Below are 23,936 nucleotides of genomic sequence, written 5' to 3'. Positions count from 1 at the left end.
ATAATTCAATTGTGAAATACAAATAAAAATAACACTAGGATCAACAACGCAATACACCACAATTGTCTTTTGATTCCGTATAAGATTTAATGGAGACTTGCAATTTATTTATTGGTAGGTAGTGTTCACATGGTACAATTTACTTGTCTGCTACTAAATGTGGCACTAGAAATATGGGTTGGATGTCACATTAAAGATAAAAATTAATTTAAAAAAAAAAACTATTAATAAATAATCGCTGAGAAATCTAAGATTGAAACATATCTTCGACTTATAATTTTTTTTTTTTTTTTTTCTGACTTAAAAGCCCCCACTAAAACTTATCAGCTAATTATTAATGAATAATGTAATAACAATAATTACTGAATCTTAATGTAGTCAAATTCCCATGACGTTTGTTCTCCAACAAAATATTACATCCGATTGACCTTTTTGGGAACAAGAGTTCCTCCACTCCATAAAATCATTGCTACAAAAGTTCCTCAACAATTATTCTAAATATCTTTCAAAATTTAGTTTTTAATTGCTCAAAAGCACGACGACAAAAATAGTACACAATATGTTTTTAACTTGGTGGGACAAGGACAAGAACTACTGACATTCCTCAAAGACACATGCCTGTAATGAATGAGGTGCATTTATAAGTAGCCGTTGTTAAAGTCCTTCCTGTTATTTTTGCGCCGCCAGTTTTTTCTCTCTTTTGTTTCGTTAAGGTGGTCAACTTGATTTTCCTGCAATCCCTTCTCGAAGGGTGCACAGAAAGCTCTTCATGCAGAGAAGCTTCAGCGGAACAGCGTTTAGCTGAAGCGTATATTTCTGTTTGTGTTCTTGTCAAGGTCAGTAATGGCATTTCTGAGTTTGGTTTCTGCACTGAAATTAGTTATTGTTCAGCATTGCGGGAATTTAGTTTTCTTTTCCATGCTTGTAATAAAAACTGCAATTTGAGGGTTTTATTTGTTTGTTTTTATGATTTTGTTCTACTGGGAGAGCTTTAGGGGTTGCCAGAAAGCTCGACTATCAGAGGAGATAAGTCCGCTTTATTATTTTGTCTTTTTAGGGGTTAATAGGTTTGGTTTTCGAGCGATAACTTGATGAGAAGTCTTTATTTTTGTGAACAAAAAATGTGTGGAGTTTTGGAACGAGATGGAAATGCTCATAATTTTAGATTTATTGACCATCCGGCGAAGATTTGTCTGAAGTTTTTACAGAGAATGGTTAGGTTTGTATCAGATGAAATGTTTGGGTGGTTTCAGGCTTTTTGTTGGGCATTGCAGCTGACACTTAAAAGGTCCAACCAAGGTGTAAGTTTTTTACACATTGATTTCCAACGGAATATTTTTGTAGTTCAAGGTTTTTCTGGGTTTGGGCTTACACTTTCAGAGGCAAGGAAGGTGAAAAAGCTATACTCGATATAATTACTTCTGAAGCTTTTTCTCAAAAAAATTAACAACTCTATCGTGTTTTATGAAGTTTTTATTGGGTTTACATGAGTAATTTTCTTGCATTGATGCCCAAGGTAGTGACCTCATCGGGAGGGAGCTCTAGTCGAGTTTTGCGGTAAATGATGCCATGGGAAACGGTATTTTATTCTTTTATGTAGATTTTTAGGCGTTTGCATCCAAAACTTGTACTAAATGTGTTGGAAGGAAAATTAACACTACATGCAGGGCGTAATTTGGTGGCAAAATTCCTTCAAGTATCTACTTCTGTCTCTGCAAACTTTAAGCAGGAGTTTGACGTGAATGATGTTAAGAAGATTTGATTTACATTATGTTATAGCATCTTAGGTGCCCCGCACTGAAACTATGTAATTTAAAACTGAGTCTATGCAGGCTGTCATTTGACTGAGTTTTTAAGCTATCTCTTATTCCAAATTTTTTAAAATAGTTATCAGCAAAACTTAAAGTTTTCTGACCTGCCACAGATTGCTAATGAATTTTAACTAAAACATTTTTTCTGAAATTTAAAAAATAAGTCTTCAGCAACAAGTAGACCGCTCATAGCTATAGACTAGCATTTTTTGGTACCCTCAAAATCTGTTGTTGCAGAGAATTTCTTTCTGCGGGTCATGGCGGATATCCTGCTTCTCTAAACTGTTAGCCGAATTTTATTTTTTTGCAGCTCCTAGGAGTTTTATATCTAATGTCACCGCCTGCACCAACGATAAAATAAGCGTTTCTGGCACTAATGGGTTTTATAAGGTGCTAAATGAAAGTCCGTTTATGGTTGAGGTCACAGTTTATCATTCTTATCTAACACCACTTTGATGAACTGTCGTGGCTGGCTCATGTTGGCAAAATGGTCGGGCCCTTGCAGCTTAAGTCTAGCCTGGTATTATTAGGTTACTAAAATAGTCATCCCTTTGCAAATGGGTTTTATAAGTTGATAAATGAAGGTAATTTTTTTGATGAGGTCGCCGTTTATCATCCTTGGCTGACTTTGCCTCAAGGTACACGTGTATTGTATGCAAAGTTTGCAAACTGGTTCATGTTGGTTAAATGGGCTTCTTGCTGCTTAAATCCAGCCTGATATTAATGCGATTAGTTCACCTTCACCTTCGTTAAATGGGCTTCTTGCTGCTTAAATCTAGCCTATAATACCTGTTGGAGTTTCACCGAGCCTGATATGGTGATGGAGGTCTTTTTTGTCCTTTTAGATGGGACGTCTTTCTGTGTTGGTGAATGCAGAAGGATAGTACAGGAGGTTATGAATTTCCGAGTCACTCACGATTTTTTACATGCAGGGGCTATCTGTGCTCATGATAAGACGAACCTTTCTTAATCAAATAGTGTGATAAAGGCCCTAGATAGATGCAGGTTTTGGCATGGGGCCATATCATTGAGTGTTCACATCCTTATGTAACAGCACTATGAGTATGAGGCACTTGTGCACCTTATATGGCACTATGATTGGCTTCTGTTTGCTAAATGGGTCGGTCCTTGCAGCTTCACACTAGATAAATGGGCTGCTCTGTTTATGCACCTTCTAGCTTGTAAATGGAGACTTTTGCAGTTTTACCTATATTGATATTGTTAGGGAGCTCACCACTTAAACAAGAGCCGAAACCCCCAAAAATGATAGATACATCTTTTGTTCTTTAAGATAGGACCTCGTTCTGCATTGGCGAGTTCTATTAGATTTGCAACTGTGTCAATTCAGCAGAAGATTATAAAGTTTACAGTTCCACAAATCTTTACATTGCTCAGAGTCACCTACACTCGTGAAAAAGTGAGTCTCTCTGACATAAATGGGTTTTAAAGGCCCAAAGGAAAGCAGGATTTGAGGCACAAGTACCTCAAGTTATGTTAAAGTAGGAGGGCACAAACAATTTAACCTTAGCATTGTGATTGGCTCATGTTGGCTAAACGGGCTAGTCCTTGCAGCTTTGCACTAGCCTGCTATTAGTAATCTACCAATTTATCCATCCCATTAACCTCAGCATTGTGATTGGCTCATGTTGGTTGATATAATTATATTGCAGTTTTATCTAAGCCCAATTTTATAAGGCAGCCCATTTGGATATGAGAATTTTTATGTCCTTTTGGATATGACTTCTTTCTGCATTGGTGTATACACAAGAGGAGCTTGGGATTTGCAAATGTGTTGACCTTTTGGGGTGATAAAAAATTGATAGGTGGAGGATAGGATGTCCTTATGTACCAGCATTTTAAAACTTCTTTTTACATTTGTTATTAATAATATTCTCATGAACTCTTACTCAAGAATCACTGATTGCATTAGACGATGTTACGAAGAACTATTTTATTGCCCCTTGCAATCCATATTCATCTATCCTATAAAAGAGTATGAATATAAATTTAGGAATTCTTACAAGAATATGTTCTGTGCATTTCAATTTGTCTGTTGATTCCATCTTCACAAAGTAAGGCATTTATATTATTGCATTGATGCCTAATTAGGTCTTGGTAGTGCTTCACTTATCATACCATAGAAATCCTATAACATTTGCATTTGACAATCAATGGATTTTGAAGGCAAACTTTGCTGGGTCATAAAGTCAATGGATCTATCCTGTGTATGCTTGTTAGATTGTTTCATGACTTTATCATGGAGGTATATACCTGTAAAGTTTTTTAAGAAGGAAAGTGTTTAGTGCTCTGGACGATAATTGTTCTGTTTTGTTTTTCTGTGAAGTATTTATGGCTGAATTTGGGAATTTGTTGACTTTTAGCATGTGTGTGCTCTCCATCAAAACCTGGGAGATTTGAAGTTCATCTCCAGCAACGGTGCAATCCATTTTGCCAAAAGCAGACCATACCTAGATGCAAACAATTATTGATACACCCTGGAATTCACATCTAGGGTTTTTCCTATACTTCCAAAATCCAAGATCCTTGAGAGCAATGTGAAGGCTTTAGCTTCATTGTTCATCGTAGATTCTGGGAAGAATGAGCCTCCTATAATGAATGAGCATGAGGAGAATGCACTTCACTGTTCTAAAGGGGCTTGGGTTACCTTTAGGAGCTCCATAAAAATTAAATTCAAAAAATCCTGATTTTGTTGGTTTCCATGTATAGGCATTATGCCCACATGTCTTACTAATTACCCCATTAACAAGGGTTGTAAATGTACTACATTATTCTGGTATTCTTGTCTATTATATTAGCCAATCTATTGGATCCCGTTTCCGAACTTGTTACCCTAATTATCTAATTTTATGTGATTATTAATTTATAATCTAGTTGAAGGCCTTGTGATCTCATGTTTTTCTCTGTGGGAAATTACCAATTTTTGTGAATCCATTTTTGAAGATGTCCTTTTTGTCTACAAGTGTAATCGATAAGAAAGATAGGTTGGTGGTCTTGAAAGGAGCAGCATCTCCCAAAGATCGCTTCACTTTACTAGCATGAAATATCGAGTTTTGCCTCAATGTATCTGTATATGCATTGACCAACACATGTTTTCACAATTCTTGTTTGAAATTATGTGTTGGAACTTATATTTGCTCTGAATTCTCTGGTGGTTGAACAGGAGTAGGTAATGGAGGATATTGGAGACAAGATCAGCAATCTAAAAAATAAAAGTTCACCAATTTCTGTTTTTGCAGAAGAGGTATCCCAACTTATTTTATTTTTATCATATAATTTCTTTTTTGTTCTTTTAGGTACCAATATGAACAGATGAATTCCCAATTTAAGTTGTTTGAGTTTCTGTTTTAGATTTAGATTTTGTGCTATTGTTGAAAGTCTCTTTCACATGTATTTTTCTAGGCTTATTATTTTGTGTCCTTGTTATCTGATGCATTGTATTTTCTTTTCACTTGTATATAATATACACTGTATGTGACAATGAAGCATTTTATTCTTCTTTTTAGTCGGCATTTATTTTGCATATGCATTGTTTTGACATAATTACTCTAATAAACAGCAAAAGCCTGTTGAAAAGGAATCACATGTCAAAGATGAGGATGATGAGATGCCAAACAACTTGGAGAATGGTCACATTGCATTAATCACAGAGAAAATGGTTAACAAGGAGAAAGGGTGTGACGAAGCATGCTTGGAACACCAAGATGCAAAGAATGACATATCAATCAAGGAAGAATTGGATGTAAGTTCAATGATTTTTCGATATGAATTCAAGATGAAGGCTGCAAAAGTTAATCAATTTTCTTTTACAAAGAGGAGGTTGATCCTAGTCCTACCTTACTTTTTGAGGAGACTGAAAATAATTTTGTTGACTGATAGGTTTCTTTTTTAAGTTCTACTTTCATTTAAGTGAGAAACAATCATCTATTTTATCGTCAGTTAATTTCTACAGCTAAAAATCTCTTTCGTGTACATATACATACATATATATACATAGACACACGCGTAAGGTATGTGTATGTATACATACATATATATTTACTTACATATAAATATATATTATACATACATACACATACACATAAGTATATATACAAATAAATACTGTATATTATACATACATATACGTACACAAGTATTTATATCCATTTTTTGCTGATTATTAATGCAATCATTTCAAAACATTTCATGTTCAAAATAAATAAAGGCATTGACATAAATGTTGAAGAATAGCAAGAAATGAAAAAAATACTCCATAATCACAGATAAAAGTGAACAAAAGGAGCATTTTTTTCATTTCTTGCTGTTCAACATATTTTGAACATGAAAGACCCTCCCAGACGGGAGGAGATGGCACCTTCTATTCCCACCCAGCCCCGGACTAAAGTTGCCTGGGGTGTGATTGCATTAATAATCAGCAAAAAATGGATGAAATGTCACGCACACACACAGTCTCATTATATATACTTATGTATATATAAACACACATATGTATGTATTTACATACACATATGTGCGTGTCACTTTTTTTCTGTGATTATAGAGCATGTATATCATTTCTTGATATTCAACATTTATGTCAATGCCTTCTATTTATTCTGCACAAGAAACGTTTTGATATTATTGCATTAATAAACAGCCAGAAATGGATGGAAGTGGAGTACATATCAAAGGGAATGATGATGAGATACAATTCAAGCCGGAGAATGGTCACATGCTAGTAATTGCAGAGAAAATGGCCAAAGAGGAGAAAGAACTTGAACAAGCACGTTTGACACAACAGTATGCTAAGACTGAAATACCAGTCAAGAGTGAAACTCCAGAGCTTGATGAATCCATGTTTACCAAATTAGATAGTCTTCTTACTCAGACTCAATTGTATTCAGAGTTCCTACTTGAGAAGATGGATGACATCACCATGGTAAGTTCTGAAGGTCTTTTGTGTTTGCTGTTATAAATATTAGCACTCTGTTCTATTTTGAATTTCCTATGCTTATGCAGAGTGCAAGAGCAAATGTCAATGCTGAATCAACTCGAGGAAGGAAGAGAGGAAGAGCAAAAAGAGCTGCTGCTGGCAATGCGGTAATTTTCCTTGTTATTGTGTTCCATCAACTTTAACAAATTATAGTTACTGCAACGATAAGGATGCTCACTTTGTAACAGCATCGTGACCTATGTTTAATTTCATTTGTTCGTTGCTAATAGTTTGTGCTTCTTTTCTTTTAACATTTTAGACACTTCTGACCTATTTCTCTTTACAGGCTTCATCGGTTTGATTATTTTCTATTCTTGTGTGCCTTTGTTCTATTCATATCTTCCCTTGATAGGCTTCATTGGATTGTTGGATTGATTATTTTCTATTCTTCTGTACCCTTGTTTGATTTGCATCTTCTTTGGAGACGGGCATAATTGTATTCGTGAAGATGAGCATTTTCTTGGTTCTAAAATTGTAACCCAGTCGTTGGCAGGCTGTTGCAGAAAGCTGGTGTTACATATAGACCATTCCATCTAGATCATTAATAAACCACAAAATTGAAATTCTATATATAAATGCCTTAGCTAATAAATTGCAAATAGGTAGAATGAATGCTATAGTAAGCATGTTTTTGTCAATATAAATGATGCAAATCTGTGCTTTCTTATTCAGATTTTTTGAAATGTTTGGACATAAATTCTTGTGCTTTATGTCAAATTATGTGAATTTTGTGCCAACTAGTCCTGAGCCCTGATTCTCTGTTTGTGGTCTATATGAATTAGGCCCATAAGAAAGCAAGAGTGGCAGTAGAGGTCATGCTCACAAATCGTGAGAAAAATATACTTGATGAAAGCTCCGATATTTTACTGGATGAAGAGAGCCTGCGGAAAGAACAAATGGAGCTCATACCTCTGATGACTGGAGGAAGGCTAAAATCATACCAAATGAAAGGGGTGAAGTGGATGGTTTCGCTGTGGCAAAATGGACTGAATGGAATTCTTGCTGATCAAATGGGTCTTGGAAAGACAGTTCAAACTATAGGGCTCCTTGCACATTTGAAGGGAGAGGGATTGCATGGACCTTTTCTAGTAGTTGCTCCACTTTCCACCCTTTCAAATTGGGTGAATGAATTCAATAGGTTGGAACCAAGCTGTTTGCAGTTATTTTCTTATGCAATTACAAGCAGCATTTTATCTTAAAATCTCGTTGTATAAATGAATGCTCTGATTTGTAGATTTGTTCCAAGCATGAAAGTACTCCTTTATCATGGATCAAAGAACGATCGTGCTGGACTAAGGAGAGAGCATATGCCCAAAACAGTGGATCCAGATCCAACATTTCCTGTTGTTATCACTTCTTATGAGGTTGTAATGTTCGATCGCAGGTTTTTAACTCAATACAAGTGGGCATACCTAGTGGTTGATGAGGTACATTGTATATCGTCTCTGGATTTACAAAGTTTTTTATTGCTTGTTTTGGTATTCTAGCCTGGGCAACTGACTGGAAGTTCCTCTGTATGCCAGGGACATCGATTGAAGAATTATGAATGCAGATTGTTGAGGGAACTTAAGTTATTATCGCCCAGAAACACATTGCTCTTGACTGGCACTCCTTTGCATAATAACTTGGCAGAGCTTTGGTCTTTGTTAAATTTCATCTTACCTCAAATTTTCACATCCATTCACGAGTTTGAATCATGGTATCAAATATCTTTGTATTTCTCAATTGTATTTGAGGGTATATTGCTTTTTATAAAAGTTCTTGCAATTGTACCACTTCATTATTTAATTTTGATCTTAAAGTGTTCTATGCATGTAAACTTTATTGCATGATAAGACTTAGCTTAGGAGAATAAATATATAGAAGTAGGTGTGACTACAAGTTCTCTAAAGATAAAAATGAGATCGTATGGTTGTTTGTCTCAAATTGCAAGATAATCATTATAATGGGAAATGGGAGCAGTTAGATCACAATGATTGTTATATTCATCATACAAGAAGTCACCATTGTTAGTGAATATTCTTGAGACTTGTAGTTGTCTTGATGTTTGTTTTGTTTAGGATTCCATAAATGATTGTAAGAACAATGGAAAACATATGTAGAAGCATGGGTCTCATAGTGCACAAACAGAAGCCTTCAATCTAGTACTGGCCTTAATGCCCATACCACTCTCAAATCAAAGCACGTGGCATTTTAAAATCTTTCTTCTCTTGTGATGCTCTAAACATCAATCTGGACTGCCACATAATTACAACCTTAAGCACCAGTTTATGAGAAATAAGTTGAGACTCATTCCTTGAAGGTGTCAGAGGAAAGTGCTTGGAAGTTATGTGATTTAATGGATGCCTTATCTAGTTGGGGAAACTACCCTTATTGCAGAACATTTGCAGCAACATGTTACATGCAATGGATCCCATAGTGGACAAATAGAAGCTTTCAATCTAGTACTAGCCTTAATGCCCATACCACTCTCAAATCAAAGCATGTGGCATTTTAAATTCTTTCTTCTCTTGAGATGCTGCTAAACATCAATCTGGACTGCCACATATTTACAACCTTATGCACCGGTTTATGAGAAATAATTTGAGATTCCTTCCTTGAAGGTGTTAGAGGAAAGTGCTTGGAAATAATGTGATTTAATGGATGCCTTATCTAGTTGGGGAAACTACCCTTATTGCAGAACATTTGCAGTAACATGTTACATGCATTTTGATGAGTTGGAAATAATCCTAAGTGTGTAAGTTTTGTCAAAGAAGTCTTGGAAAGGTCATAACTTTAGACAATAAAGAGGTAAAATATTCAATGAATAATAAACTTTAGAGTAGTACTATAAACTATTTTTAAATTTGGACTAGCCAAAGCTTGGCAGTCCATATATATATATATTTATTTTTATTATTGTGAGGTGAATTGGTGGCCTAGTGACTTGGAACACACTATCTAGAGGCAGTAATCTTGTAGGGATGGGTGTCATGCTCCCGCCATGTAAGGAGATTGCAGCATTATATTGCTGCCTTTAACCTTGTGGAGGAAATAAATATGATGGTGATTCTACAAAGGGGTTGATGGAGATCAATTAAAGAATGTTACTTGGCGGCAATCCCCAATTAGCATGTAATTAAAATTAAAACTGGAATATCAAGGTAGCGCTTAACTATGAAGGGGTGCAACTCTTGCAAAGGTGGTGGTTTTGATGAAGAGGTGTGACTATCAAATTTGAGGATATAAAGGGGAGAACAATTCATTCAAGAAAGGCATCAAAGTAAAAAATCAATTCAAGCATCAATCATTCATAAAATGATGAAGGGGTGCAACTCTTGCAAAGGCAATGGTTTTGATGAAGAGGTGTGACTCCCTCAAATTTGAGGATTTAAGATTTTTCATTAGCCATGACTTCACCTAAAAAACCACAATAACTTAGAACAACTGATTTAAGTGTGAAAATATAGTAATCAAAAGATTTTAGTATTATGACACAATAGGTGATTCCCTTCCGAGTCAAGTACAAATCCTAACCAAATGATAAAGTTAGAGAGGAACAACCTTGGATTCTAAAGAACTTCATGAATAGTTATCTAGGAAATGGACCGGGCATAAAATAAGATTTGTGCTAGCATATGCTGAAAACAACACAAACGCCTTTCTCGCAAACGAAGTCTCCCACCAAGGATACCTAAACTAAGCAACAACTAACTCAAAGCAAACTATAAGCTAAAGCAAACAAACTAAACTACCGGAGCCACCTAACAATCTGAAGCCAATTGACTCAAGGCAAATGGACAACTTGGCTCACTAAAAAGAACTAAACTAAAACACACAAAAGGAAACCTACTCTAGACTTAATTAAACTATATAAAAGACTCCTAGACCGAACACAACTCAAAGGAGCGACATATATACAAGATTTGACATGATATCCTTTGGATATATAACAAGAGCATGGCAAAGGTAGCAAACTCATCCTTGAATTCAGAGAAGCAAGCTCTTACAATGCATCTTTCATGCTCAATCAACGCCTCACACAATATTATTAGTTGTGGCAACTCATCGATGTTAATTTTAGTGCTTTCAGATTAGATGAAACTCAGAAAATCAGAATTTGTTTCTAACTAGGCTAATTAGATTTATTGGTTTTCAGATTTAAGCATAGTAAGAAATGAATGCAAAAGAGACAAGACAAAAGTTACCCTGGGAAAACCTCCTAGGAGGGAAAAAAACCCAGTCAGAAAAGATCATCAGATCTGATTATGGTTTTAGATTCAATTGACAATTACACACTTATCTGGAGTATAGAAGTTGCAGTCACAAGGAAGATGATATAGAAGACTACACAGCTAGTTTGTTGACAGTGATCATGATTTACAGTCCTTTGCTTGAGTCTTCAATGGAGATCCCTGTCTATGATGATAACTTGTGATCACCAATTAGATCTGCTGCACATACATGGAGTTCGCTGTGATCATCAATTAGATCTGCTTGCACATACATGGAGTTCGCTGCGATCTGCACATACATGGAGTTCGCTGTAACCTAACTGATAATCTGCTACCTATAAATGAAGCTCGCTGTGATCTGCTGCTTGTAAAGGAGTTCGCTACACAAGAAGGATATATTTCGCATTTACTTGAGGACTGCATTGAATGATATTGTGAGAGGTATATGTCTTATTTATAGGAGAGCAAACACTCCTAATCAAGTCGGCTTAATCCTTTTAATTTCTTTAATTCATTTAATTTCTTTTGTGTGTAGAGGATAGGGTCGGCCCTATCAAGGTCTAGTGTGCGGACCTTTTAGAGAGCCGAAAGGTATAGGGCCTGGCCCTATATAATGGAGAAGGAGCTGGCCCCCTTAGGCGGATTCCAATGTTGCCCAAGGCAATTGGAATCCGTCAGGCCCTAATTATAAACAATAATCGAGTCCATGGTCAATCCAAACGCAAGTTTTTCTTCCTAAACCCCCATAATCAAATTCATAACCTTCAAAATTAAGAGTAGGGAAAGAGATAACTTGGCATGCTTCATGATCAAATGGTGATCCTTGTGTGTCGTTGATGTGTGTTTTATGACATGTTACAACACAGAATAAAGTACCGAGTACTCTATCCTCTCTTGATAAAAATCTTCCCAAGTGCTGAATTAGGTGATCAATTGGGATTACTCCAAGGTTCCCAATGTTAGTTCTTGATGTGTGGATAGACTTAGTTGGATATGTGTATGTTGGTAATCCAAGGGGACTTATGTAATTATTCTAGGATATGATCACTTCAAAGCAAGGAAAATGCCCAGTGCATTTGAATTCAAGGATTATGTTTTTTGAATGATTTGCAATGAAGTTCTTTGATTACTACTACAAATGACTCATGAAAAAAAAATGTAAAAGGACTTAGTGAAACTCAACCATGCTTTGTTTGGCCATGCAATGAACAACTAGGCAAAGACAATGCGATCTTCTAAGGTAAACAAAGCATGTTCAAATCACTACTAACAATCATCAACACCATCAACAGTATGCATATCAATGAGTGAGCAACAATTGAAGTTAAGCTTGTTTCAAGGGTTAGGCTAACCATGCACTACAATTTATAATCAATAAATTGCAAATGGTATAAACAAACAAGTTTCACAATGAATCATCCACGATGACTTCCATTCAACTAAAATAACTTAAACAAATCTGAAATCACTTGAGAAGATAGAAAACCATGCAAATACTCCAAGATAGCATATAAAATCACCAAACTTCAATGGCTTATATCAGTTTAGACAGCATTATAGCAACAATTCTCCAAAGTCTCTTGCTGCTACAAATGAAATGATTAAGGCTTATATAGAGCTCCAAATACAAATGAAGGGCCCAAATTGATCTAAAAACAATGGCCAAGATTAAGACAACTAAACCTTGATTAGGGTTAGTTACAACCAACTATATTTATTAAATATCAGTCAATGAGAAAGGAACAACTCTTTTGGCACAAACTACGCGGATGAATCCACCAATAAGGAAATCCAATGGATGAATCCACCAATAAGGAAATCCAATGCCATTTGGGATCATAACAAATTATCTTCTAGAAGTTTTGTTCCCCTTATCCTTTTCTCTAACACCAAATTCAATGAATTTGGACACAATAATGTTAAGCTCCTCCATTGGTACACTTGGCATAATTTCCAATTTATTCTCCATGAATGCTAAGTCTGCCAAGGATGAAGCAAATACTTTCTCCCAATCAGGCTCTAAGTCTTGAACATTTCTCACAAGTGTCATGAGTGATTGAATGTTAAATGCTCCTCTGAAATTGCTTCTATGCATCTCACCCTTTCCATTAGCTTATCAATACTCACATTGCCCTCCTCTTTCATTTCTCCTCCAAGTATCACTTCAGCTGTGATAAGGATTCTATCATGTATACTTTTCATCAATTCCCCAACTTATGCACAATCTCCATTGATTTCTTGAAACCTATCCTTCCTTGTCTTGAGTATGCAATACAATCTATAAAAATCACATGCTTGGCCAACTTCCATCACTCCACCATCCACTAAGGTTTGTTGAGGGATGTTTATCAGTGCCTGTAGCCATGGAATGGTTGGCTCCTTGACATCGCTGAATTCCTCATAGGAGGTAAATACAACTGGGATCCTGTCTTGAATAGATGTCACTCTTTTGCCAACAAATTCATTTGCTCTAGCAAAGGCATTATCCATCCATCTCCTCACAACTTGAAATGTTGTCCTCATTCCTTCCAAATCTTGGACCGATTCTGATGAATTTGTTTAGGGATGTTTATCAGTGCTTGTAGCCAATATGATTAGCTCCTTGACATTGCTGAATTCCTCATGGGAGGTAAATAGAACTTGGATCCTGTCTTGAATAGATGTCACTCTTGCAAAAATTTGTACCAATTTGCCAACAAATTCATTTGCTCTAGCAAAAAGGCATTATCCGTCCATCTCCTCACAACTTGAAATGTTCTCACAACTTGAAATGTTGTTCTCATTCCTTCCAAATCTTGGACCTATTTCGATGGAAGCACTGTTGGGGGAATGAATGAAGCATCGACCTGTTGCACTAGATTTGTGAGTTGTTGAACATAGCTCCTTGGGACATTTAATTCCTTTTCTAATCGCCTCTTTTCTTCTTGTACAATCTTTAGTCTATCTTGGACTGCCATTACAGAATCATAATCTCTTGTCCAACAATAGTAGGCCCTAAATCAATAGTTTCTACATCATATTCATCAAGAGTGATCTTGTCTTCTATTTTATCTAACCTTGGAGTAGCTATTTGCAATGTTCGAGTTCCTATGCTATCCCTCGTGATCTTAGAAAATTTAGTATCTTTTTTTTCTTAGCTGTTTTGCCAGTTCTCTCCAAGAAAATTTGCAATGTTCGAGTTCCTATGCTATCCCTCGTGATCTTAGAAAATTTAGTATCTTTTTTTTCTCAGCTGTTTTGCTGGTTCTCTCCAAGAAACTAAGTCACCTGCTGTATCCTCTTCCACTACTATTACTTATTTAGTCATGCTATCTCGCAGCCATGTAGGGATAGTTGATTGTTCCTCTCTCTCTTCTAATTCTTTGGATCCTTGATATTATTGGAGAGATCTCCTTCCTTTGTTCACATCTTCATCTATGATGTTAATGTCTTCATTCATTACAATTGTATCATTTACAATCAACACTTGTACAATTGGATTATCCTCTAGTAACCATCTTGTTTCTTGAGCTACTCTTCTGCTTCTATTCTCTTGTAGAGTGGACTCCAAGGGTTTGTTCACACCTTGGCCTTCACTTCTTAATGATTGACTTTCGGTGATAGATGCCCGGTTCATAGTAATCTCTTGAAGAGATGAAGTGCTAGTGGAAGGGTGATTTGCATTGGTCTTTTGTCTTGATCCGTCCTCATGACTTTCTTTCCTTTTAGATCCCTTAGGATGAGATGCTTGGGCTACATTTTCCCCAATTCTCATACTCTCTGTCTCTTCATTGGATGATTGGGAATCTGAGTTTCCCATCATATCATATGTCAATTGTGCATTTTGTTCTTTCAACTTCTTAACTTTGTATATCGGCCCACCTTTGTATGTATGTTAAGATAGGTTTCATCACTTCTTCCAATTCGGTGACTTCCATTTCGTTCCAGTTAACTTGTTCATCTTTTCCCTTTTCTTGTTCAAAGGCATGTTGGAGGCGCCTTCCATCATCTTGCACCTGATCGAGAATGGGAAACAGCCTGCAAGTCCTTTTGATATCAATGGGCAGCCGGGTCCTAACTTCGAAGTCATCCTTAGCATCCATCTAGTAATCTGCAAGATGTGATTTATGTTTATGTCTGCTTCCATTGATCTTCCTTGTGTTATCGTATGGATCAAAGTTTGTTTGTGGTGGATAGATAACAAGAGGATAAAACTTCGGCTCTTCTTCTGATTTTTCAGCAGCTTGTATTGATGGGCACATCTCCACTGATTGTCCAATAGTGATTGGAAAAGATATTCCAGCCTTGTGTCTATTCTTTTGGATTTTGTCATACGCAACCAATTGCCTAAAGAGCTCTAATCAGAACGTGGGGTATGTGAACTTGGGGTATTGGATGCACCAAGCTCTCCATACTTCTTCACCAGATCTTTCGCTAGCGGAGACAACCTTTGATGAATACTGCTGTGCAAGGTCCTTAATATATGCATTGAAAATGCACCATTGACTCTCCTAAAGTGTGCCTTGTTGTGGAAGTGTAACTATGGATAGCATTCACATACCCTTATTTCTCCTTTATTGTTTCCGACAAAACCTCAGTATGTCAACCCTTTGTATCTATAGGCCCTCGCTAATGAGTAGACAACATACGAGCTCATGTAGAATTGCTTGGAGCACTCGAGTCTTTTTAATTGTTGATCAATATTGATACCTACGAGCTCATGTAGAATTGCTTGGAGCACTCGAGTCTCTTTAATTGTTGATCAATATTGATACCTATGATTCTTGCCCAATAGACCATCTCATCATCACATCATCAGCTGTCACTGCTTCTACGTAGTAGAACATCCAAGTCTCAAATATGATGCTTGATAACTCCCCATGATTCGATTTAGCAATGTGATCAAATCTCCATATTCTTCCATAAAGTCTAATCGGTGGAGTTGCCTGAGAATCTGAGAGTGATGTGATCTAGGCTGGGATATCCAAAACTTGTTGATGATTTCCAAGCATTTCTTGGGGTCTTCATCATATATCATTTGTGTTCCTCCTTTGTTTTTGTAGACCATAGTGTTGTAATTAGGTATATCGAATTCTTCATGGATGTTTGTCTTTGATAGGTATGCCAATATCTTGCCATTAGGAGCCACTATTTGCCTTGACTCAGCATTGTAATGCTTAGCACACTCAAGTATTAGCTCTTTGCATTGAATAGCTCCAGCGAAGCCAGCTGCTTGTACTATGCCATTCTTGATCATCTCCCTTGACACACTGCAAGGATTACTCCTATAGAGAGGTCCTTGGAACTTCTTTGTTTTAAACTTCCCAAAATTGATATCTCCAACATTCACCCATCGTGAAACATCCTTGATTCCGATAGCACACCTTTAGAGTCTTCCTTGATTTGTGTTCGCCTAGATACTCCTACGTTCCTTGGGGCTGCCATCTATCTCCTAGAAGCGTTGCTTAAAGTTACTATAATGAAAAGATGCTAAGTGTGCTAATGCAAGAGATAAAAAATCATAATCAAAACGTTCGCTCAAGGAGGATAGAAATTTCATAAGATGATTAACCAAATTTGACAAAATGATCAAATTCTCCATCCAAACCTGAGATTGAAGTGAAATTCAATTAGGCAACTTAAATTTTGAAGAGAATAAATTCATCAAACCCCAACCCTCATACCTTGCTGGGATTAAAACTCATTTTAATTTGGAACAGGGTTACAGGTCTCATTATGATCAGATTGTGGTCGAATTAGGCCTGGAAATCTGTTTTTCTCTCTCCTTATACTGGAAACTGACCTCAAATCATGTCTGATTGCTAATGTGCCCTTGATTTTGATGTGAAATTCACATTTTAGGGTTTCAGTGATGTCTTCTCACATCTGCAATTGGAATTTTAGGTCTGCAAATGATTAGTAATTCCATAAACAATATCAATAATGCACCAATCAATATTCATCTTGCACCAATTAAAACCAATCGTTCATTTGAGTATATTTATTAATTTTATTTTCTTATAATATTTATTTATTTATTTTTAATATTTTAATTTATCATTAAACTTATAAAAAAGGGACATTACACTGAATTTTGGGAGGATAATAAGATGGTCCTATCCTATTCAAATCTACGTTCGTGCGAAAATATGATATTATAAGTCGGCCTAAAGGTGATTTTATTATGAAATCCCTATACAAGGCATCCCTCTCAATTCATTTCATCATTATCTCATTATTGCATCCTACCATTATGTTATCAGTCCAATTCAAGAGCAATTATTCTTCTCCAAAAGCAAATTTGATTCAAGGAGTAGCAAGCTACATCAAGGAGTCTTCGTCTATGTTTCTATTATGATTTCATGATGAATTTTATGCAATTTATCATTTTATTGCATCAACGCATGAAGGACTTATCCTAAGGACATTGCATCATTCATTGAATGTATAATCAGTTCAGTCAGTTACTTCAGTTAAAGCATTTTCAATTCAATTCAAGGGTAAATCCAAACCCGAGGTTTGACTAGGCAAACCTTTATAAACAACCCAAACACTATTTTTCTCCTCTTGTGTGCAGTTATAGATTTTCTGTGGAGACTCGAAGTTTGGGAGACAATCAACAAACTGAAACAGAGCAGTATCTGGAACCAGGATAAGAAAACCCTGGACCAGGGTGCTCTAGGCGCCCTGGGTGGCCTGGTCACTAGAAAAACCTTTCTGGATTTCACAGTATAATGTACCTTAACGGAAATGCCTCTGCTGTGGTTAAAACCTGCAGAAACAAAGTCATAAGATACTACAATTACATTAAGGAATGGTCATATAAGCAACTATATATATGATTAACTACGTGTAATATTAGAGATAGAGACATAAGATAGGATAGTGAGCTGTGATACAAGATTTGGTAGGGTGTCTCGATTAATCCTTCCCCTTACCAAAAACAATCATGTAGGGTGTGTTATACAACAGTTCCCCCTACCCAATGTAGTCATGTAGGGTGTCTTATATAACAGTCCCCCCTACCCAATATAATCATGTAGGGTGTCTTATAACAGTTCACCCTCTAGACAGTGTTCAGCAGTATCATAGATCAGATTCATAAACATGAATATATTGTCTTATAACAGTTCACTCTCTAGAGAGTGTTCAGCAGTATCATAGATCAGATTCATAAACATGAATATATTGTCTCATAACAGTTCACTCTCTAGAGAGTGTTCAGCAGTATCATAGATCAGATTCATAAACATGAATATATTGTGAATCAAATATGCAGAATGTTATCAGCATCAGTCATAAATATGCAAGGTATTAATACTGTGAATATACAGATATTATCATGCAAAAATTACCATGTAATGCATCTACAGTTTGCTATATATAATTCCTGGAATTCATACCAGTTTGGATATATGGCTGAGTATATATGCTTTGATTCCTTTTCTTTATATCTCTCAATGTGAGGGAGAGGTCCCACCTCTTCATCATGTATGCCCTTTGGTAAGAGACGCACCCTTTCACCATTAGCACCCTTTGAAAGAGTGCAACTCTTCATTATCTCTGCCCTTTGAAAGGGACACAATCAGGTCTGCACTTTTATATAAATCAGATCTGCACCACCGATTCCCATATTATTCTAGGGCCCCGTGATAGAGAGGTGGGATTGGCAGGGGAGTATGGGGCGGATTCAAATGAGTTCTCATCTCCCTTTTATAATACCTTATATTTGGGCGAGTCACAATTTATCATTTCATGCCTTCTGACCATTCGTTAACTTAATTAAATTTTAATTATATTTAATTATATTCTTTTATATTTTCATGTTGATTTTAATTTTATTCTTTTGAATTTGAATTTTATTATTTATATTTACCATTAAATTCTATTTCAAAGTGGGCACATTACACACAGGAAGCTAGTTCTAAGACTCAGGTTGCTGCATCTAAGTTGGTGTGCAATAGTTTGAGGACCAAGGTGCTCTGGGCGACCCAGTCCAATGAATTCGGCTCCAGATTTCAGTCACAGGGGCACCTCTATATTTCTTGTTCAATTCTATACCTGTTGCGAAGTTTCTGTTTGTACATCAGTCTGTTACAGTCTGTTAAGTTTTCATTTACATCATACTTAGATCCTAGTTCAATATCATTTTAAATCCACACCTCAAAGCAGCAAAGGAATAGAAGCTCTAAGGTACCATCCGACTCTCTTTGACAATAGTTAGTCAAATTCAATCACATCTTTAGTGGCTTCATATTCCAATGTTCGTGTGAAAGTGGATCTTGGTCCTAATACTACCTTGCGCCATCTTCATATTAAAAAATGCCATATTGTATTGTCATTGATGTGATGATCTTGTCATAGAGATTAGATTGTTTGTGTAACAATCTCATGGCAAAAGGGATAGCAATCTCTTTTGCTATATAATCTATGCAGGTTTAAGTGAAAAGATATACATGCCTTTTAGTTGGATATGTTACTTTCACAGAGCATGGTTCATTTTTTACAACGAACTATACATTCACATCCTATAGAATTTATTGTTGTTGGGTTGCTTTGGTGATCATGATGGAGGATCTACGACATGTCTATAAAGAAAATATACCTTCTGCTTATATGTTGCTTTGCTGGATTGCATGTTAACATTTTGAGTTTGTTTCCAGGTTTGATCTATCTGGGAGGAATATGAATGGAACAGCACAGGAAGAAATCGATGAAAAAAGACGGGTCCAAGTGTGTGTTCTTTTTACCTTTATTTGTTGAAACAATAATGTAGCCTGTTTGTGTGTTTCTGTGTCTTCAAATTTAATTCGGTGCTCTCATATTCAAACTTTGCAATTTGTTTCTAGGTAATCTCAAGGCTTCATGCAATTCTCAGACCCTTTCTTCTGAGAAGGCTGAAAGAAGATGTGGAGAAAGATCTTCCTCTGAAAAAGGAAATAATATTATATGCACGAATGACTAAATGTCAGAAAGAAATACAAGATCATCTAATAAACAGGACTCTTATTCCATATCTACATAATAAATCAGTAAATGGTAATTACAATTTGTGGAATTACAACATGCATATTACTCCTATAGTTAATATGTTCATGCAGGCATGAAACACTTAGCTATAAAGCATTAACAAGTTTTGTGTTCTGTTGTATAGATTCTTAGTTCTTATTTTTCTCTGTGTGTTTGGAAGAGCTTATTAGATGTACTGATTAAATTTACTCATCTCAAGTAGAAATTTTAACAAGTCAGAGATTCTCTACAGGTACAAGAGCTCATAAAGCCAATTTGGACAATTTGATGATTCAAATGCGCAAGAATTTCAACCATCCTGATCTACTTCAGTCACAGTTTGAAATTTCTTGTATGCTTTTATCATGACCGAATGAAAAAAAAAATTTGTTCAAAGCTTTTTGAGATAAAATCATAAACCTGATTGGATTTTGTTCCCATCTCAGTTGACTATCCTCCAGTAAATGAATTGATGGAACAATGTGGCAAATTTCAGCTTCTAGACAGACTTCTAAAACATTTGAAAGCCAGAGGACATAAGGTGAGGATGGGTTCCTGTATTTTGGTCATGGGTGTTCATCTAGTTTCAAACACTATGCTGTAATACCGATTTTGAATATGCCGATTTTGAATATGTGGACAGGTTCTTGTATTTTCTCAATGGACTAGAGTGCTAGACCTGCTGGAGTACTGTTTAAGTGAGATGGGTCATGAAATGTGTCGCATTGATGGAAAAGTTAAATTAGCTGATAGACAAAGACAGGTTATTCTCAAACTGGCAGACTTTCTATTAATTGTACATGTCAAATGAAACTGACGCACTATGGTTATTTGATATAAAAAGCTGAACACCTTTTTGAAGGAAGCAACTTGATTTCTCAAAGTAGTAGTTCAATTACTGAGTTCTTCATCACTACCTGTCATCGTTCTTTTTTAATTGCTAATTGTGACTTCATTCACAAGCTTTATATGACAGTTGAATGTAATGGTGGTTTGATTGGATCATTCAGATCAATGATTTCAATAATCCAGGAAGTAATCTTCACATTTTTTTGCTAAGCACCCGTGCCGGTGGACTTGGAATAAATCTTGCCTCAGCAGATACTTGTATTATTTATGATAGTGACTGGGTAAGGAAATTGCCATTGCAGAATAATATTATGTACATGAACTTGTTTGGATATTTGCATTTTGTGTGTTATGTTTTGTATCATTTTGGATGTTAATTGGTATTTGGCGTCTTTGCAGAATCCACAAATGGATTTACAAGCTATGGATCGATGCCATAGGATTGGGCAAACCAAGCCTGTTCATGTTTATAGGCTTTGTACAGCACACTCTGCTGAGGTAACGTCATGTGTTTTTATTGGGTCCTGAAACATTCCTGCAAATAGATAATTGTCACTGATGTTTGTGGCTGGTGAAAAATAGTAGGGCAGACGCTTAATGTGTTGCTCAATAGGGACTTGAAACATTCCTGCAAACAGCTAAAAGGTCACTGATCTGATGTTTGTGTGGTTAATGAAAAATAGTGTCGGATGCTTAAAGTTGCTTCTGGAAAGTTGAAGTTAGAGCATGTGGTGATTGAGAAAGGTCAATTTTGCCAGGACAGGACTATCCGCAGTCTCTTTAAGGTATGGATTTAGATAATTCTAGCTTGGTTTTCTTTGACAACTAGAATTTAATTCATTATATCTCTAATATCACAGGAGGATTGCCAATTACTCTAGAATGATTCAGTAGATAATATTGCATTTGTGGATAATAAAGAGTAACAATGACGACATATGATGCCCTGAAAGAAAAAGTGGTTAATGGAGTTTTTGTTTGAATTTGGCACAGGAATCTGATCTCCTTGCCTTACTGACTCAAGAAAGAGACGAAGAAGAAGAGCTTGTTCAGAGTCAGGAGATTAGCGAAATGAATCTATTACAGCTTTTAGACCGCAGTGACATGGTTCAAGGTTCACCTAAAGCTGTTCGTACTTACTCGAATAATCTTCCTCTCAAGGGTCCAGGATGGGAAGTGGTAATACGAGCTGGAAAGGTTGAAAATATGCTCTCATCTGTTGAAGGATACAAGCATATTGTGGACACAAATATGAAGCAGGGAGAGGCATAAAAGAAAATAAATGGTCTCAATTCCTACTAAATGCATTTTTTGTGTGGCCATAATAAACTTGCCTCGCTAATATTGTGGTATGCAACTCTCACACAAATATCTTGCATATTTCATGGAACTTGTGGGGGTTATCCTGCACAGTAATTTATCACGAACCTTGGTTGCTTCCACCTGGATCAAAACTAGAGTTACCTCATTTTCATTCACGTGATAATAAAAATGAGGTGCAAGTGGCTGGGAATTAGATTTTTCAACCAGAAGCGATTATATAGTCAATTTTGCTGTCAGTTTTGAAAGATTTAATTGGGAGTTTTTTCAATTGACATACTTATATTTCAAAAACGATATTACCTAAAGTTTTTCAACATCAATCTGGGAGTCGATCATTTCATCGACAATTTTGCTCTGTAATTTGTTTACTCTAATTTGTGAAACTTAATGCTTACTCAATTGACAACTGTATGGGGTACTTGTATTTATTCATTGGTTTACTCTAATTTGTGAAACTTGATGCCATTCCATTGACAATACAGATGGCCCATCTATATTAATGGATTTATTCTAGTTTATTATGAAACTTAATATTTACTAAGAGCTTGCAATCTGTTGCAAAAATTTTGCAGAACTTATCAATGCATTGTTTTCCATTGAACCCATCTAGTTTGTGACCACTTCATTGACAACTGTATGGGTATCTGTATTCATTGGTTTACTCTAATTTGTGAAACTTGATGCCATTCCATTGACAATACAGATGGCCCATCTATATTAATGGATTTATTCTAGTTTACTATGAAACTTAATATTTTTACTAAGAGCTTGCAATCTGTTGCAAAATTTTTGCAGAACTTATCATCAATGCATTGTTTTCCATTGGATCCATCTGGTTTGTGACCACTTCATTGACACTGTATGGGTATCTGTATTCATTGATTTACTCTGATTAATGAAAACTTGATACCACTCCATTGACATTGTATGGGGTGTCTGTGTTCATTGATTTACTCTAAATTACCACGAGACTTGATTTTTTTATGAAGCTTGTAAGTTGTTGCCATATTTTGCAGAAACTATTTGAATGCTTTGCTTCCCATTGAATCCGCCCCCCTATTTGTGAAATTTACTTACCAGTAACTTGGGTATGTGTTGACGTGTATTTTGTACACCATCATACACAGAATAAAATACCTAAAGGCATCTTATCCTCTCTTGAATAAAGTCTCTAACTGCTGAAGATTCGCATGAAGGATCAGTTAGGATGACTCCAATGTTCTGGTTAGTAGGGTCTCTACGTGTGGATAAATTCCAGTGGTGTGATGTGATTTGCTGGAATTACAAGGGGATTTACATCTGATGATTGAACTTCCGATCTGCTTTGCTAGAACACAAGCTCTTACTGGCTTAGATTTGAAAAAATGGAAAAAGGATGAGGGAGAAGAGAAGATCTAATCCTAATATTAAGAATGTAGGAGCAATGATTTGATTTTTGATGAAACTCTAACTAGGTCTTGTTTTGACATCAATGGACCATCTCTACAAGGCTAGTGCGATCTTCTAAGGGAAGCTTTATGATGTTCAAATCATCACCGCAGGCATAGACACCATCAAGTTGATGCATATCAATGAAGAAGCGACAAATTGAAATTGAGCTTAAGTTGAATGATTTCAGTTGACTACACAAGGCAAGTCTGCAATCAACAAACTGCTAGTAGTATGGATATACGAATTCCACCATTAATCAATCGCATTTCCTCCATTCATCTAATCATCTAATCATCTACCATCTAGGATTGAAGACTCAACAAGAAA

The 23,936-nt window shown here is 36.1% G+C and overlaps 1 protein-coding gene across 1 annotated transcript; it reads left to right on the top strand.

Moving 5' to 3' along the window:
* Positions 1-581: 581 nt before the first annotated feature.
* On the top strand, positions 582-22,589 carry LOC131060085 (ATP-dependent DNA helicase DDM1). The gene is made up of 17 exons (XM_057993187.2): positions 582-836; positions 4,993-5,073; positions 5,389-5,571; positions 6,469-6,750; positions 6,831-6,911; positions 7,587-7,942; positions 8,039-8,231; positions 8,328-8,503; positions 19,661-19,730; positions 19,847-20,036; positions 20,260-20,358; positions 20,453-20,547; positions 20,650-20,769; positions 21,017-21,136; positions 21,255-21,353; positions 21,539-21,640; positions 21,849-22,589. The coding sequence occupies exons 2-17, from the start codon at positions 5,002-5,004 to the stop codon at positions 22,125-22,127; spliced, it is 2,517 nt and encodes an 838-aa protein (XP_057849170.2). The 5' UTR covers positions 582-836; positions 4,993-5,001; the 3' UTR covers positions 22,128-22,589.
* Positions 22,590-23,936: the final 1,347 nt, after the last annotated feature.

This window comes from Cryptomeria japonica, chromosome 1 (assembly GCF_030272615.1).
Source record: "Cryptomeria japonica chromosome 1, Sugi_1.0, whole genome shotgun sequence".
NCBI classification, from domain to species: domain Eukaryota; kingdom Viridiplantae; phylum Streptophyta; class Pinopsida; order Cupressales; family Cupressaceae; genus Cryptomeria; species Cryptomeria japonica.
Note: the sequence above shows the minus strand (reverse complement) of the source record. Positions and strands in the feature narration are given on the sequence as shown.

Coding starts and splice junctions, on each gene's coding strand:
- LOC131060085 (XM_057993187.2), top strand. CDS start 5,002: ATGGAGGATATTGGAGACAAGATCAGCAATCTAAAAAATAAAAGTTCA. Junction 20,548..20,649: donor TGAAAGCCAGAGGACATAAG/GTGAGGATGGGT, acceptor ATATGTGGACAG/GTTCTTGTATTTTCTCAATG. Junction 21,137..21,254: donor TTATTTATGATAGTGACTGG/GTAAGGAAATTG, acceptor GCGTCTTTGCAG/AATCCACAAATGGATTTACA.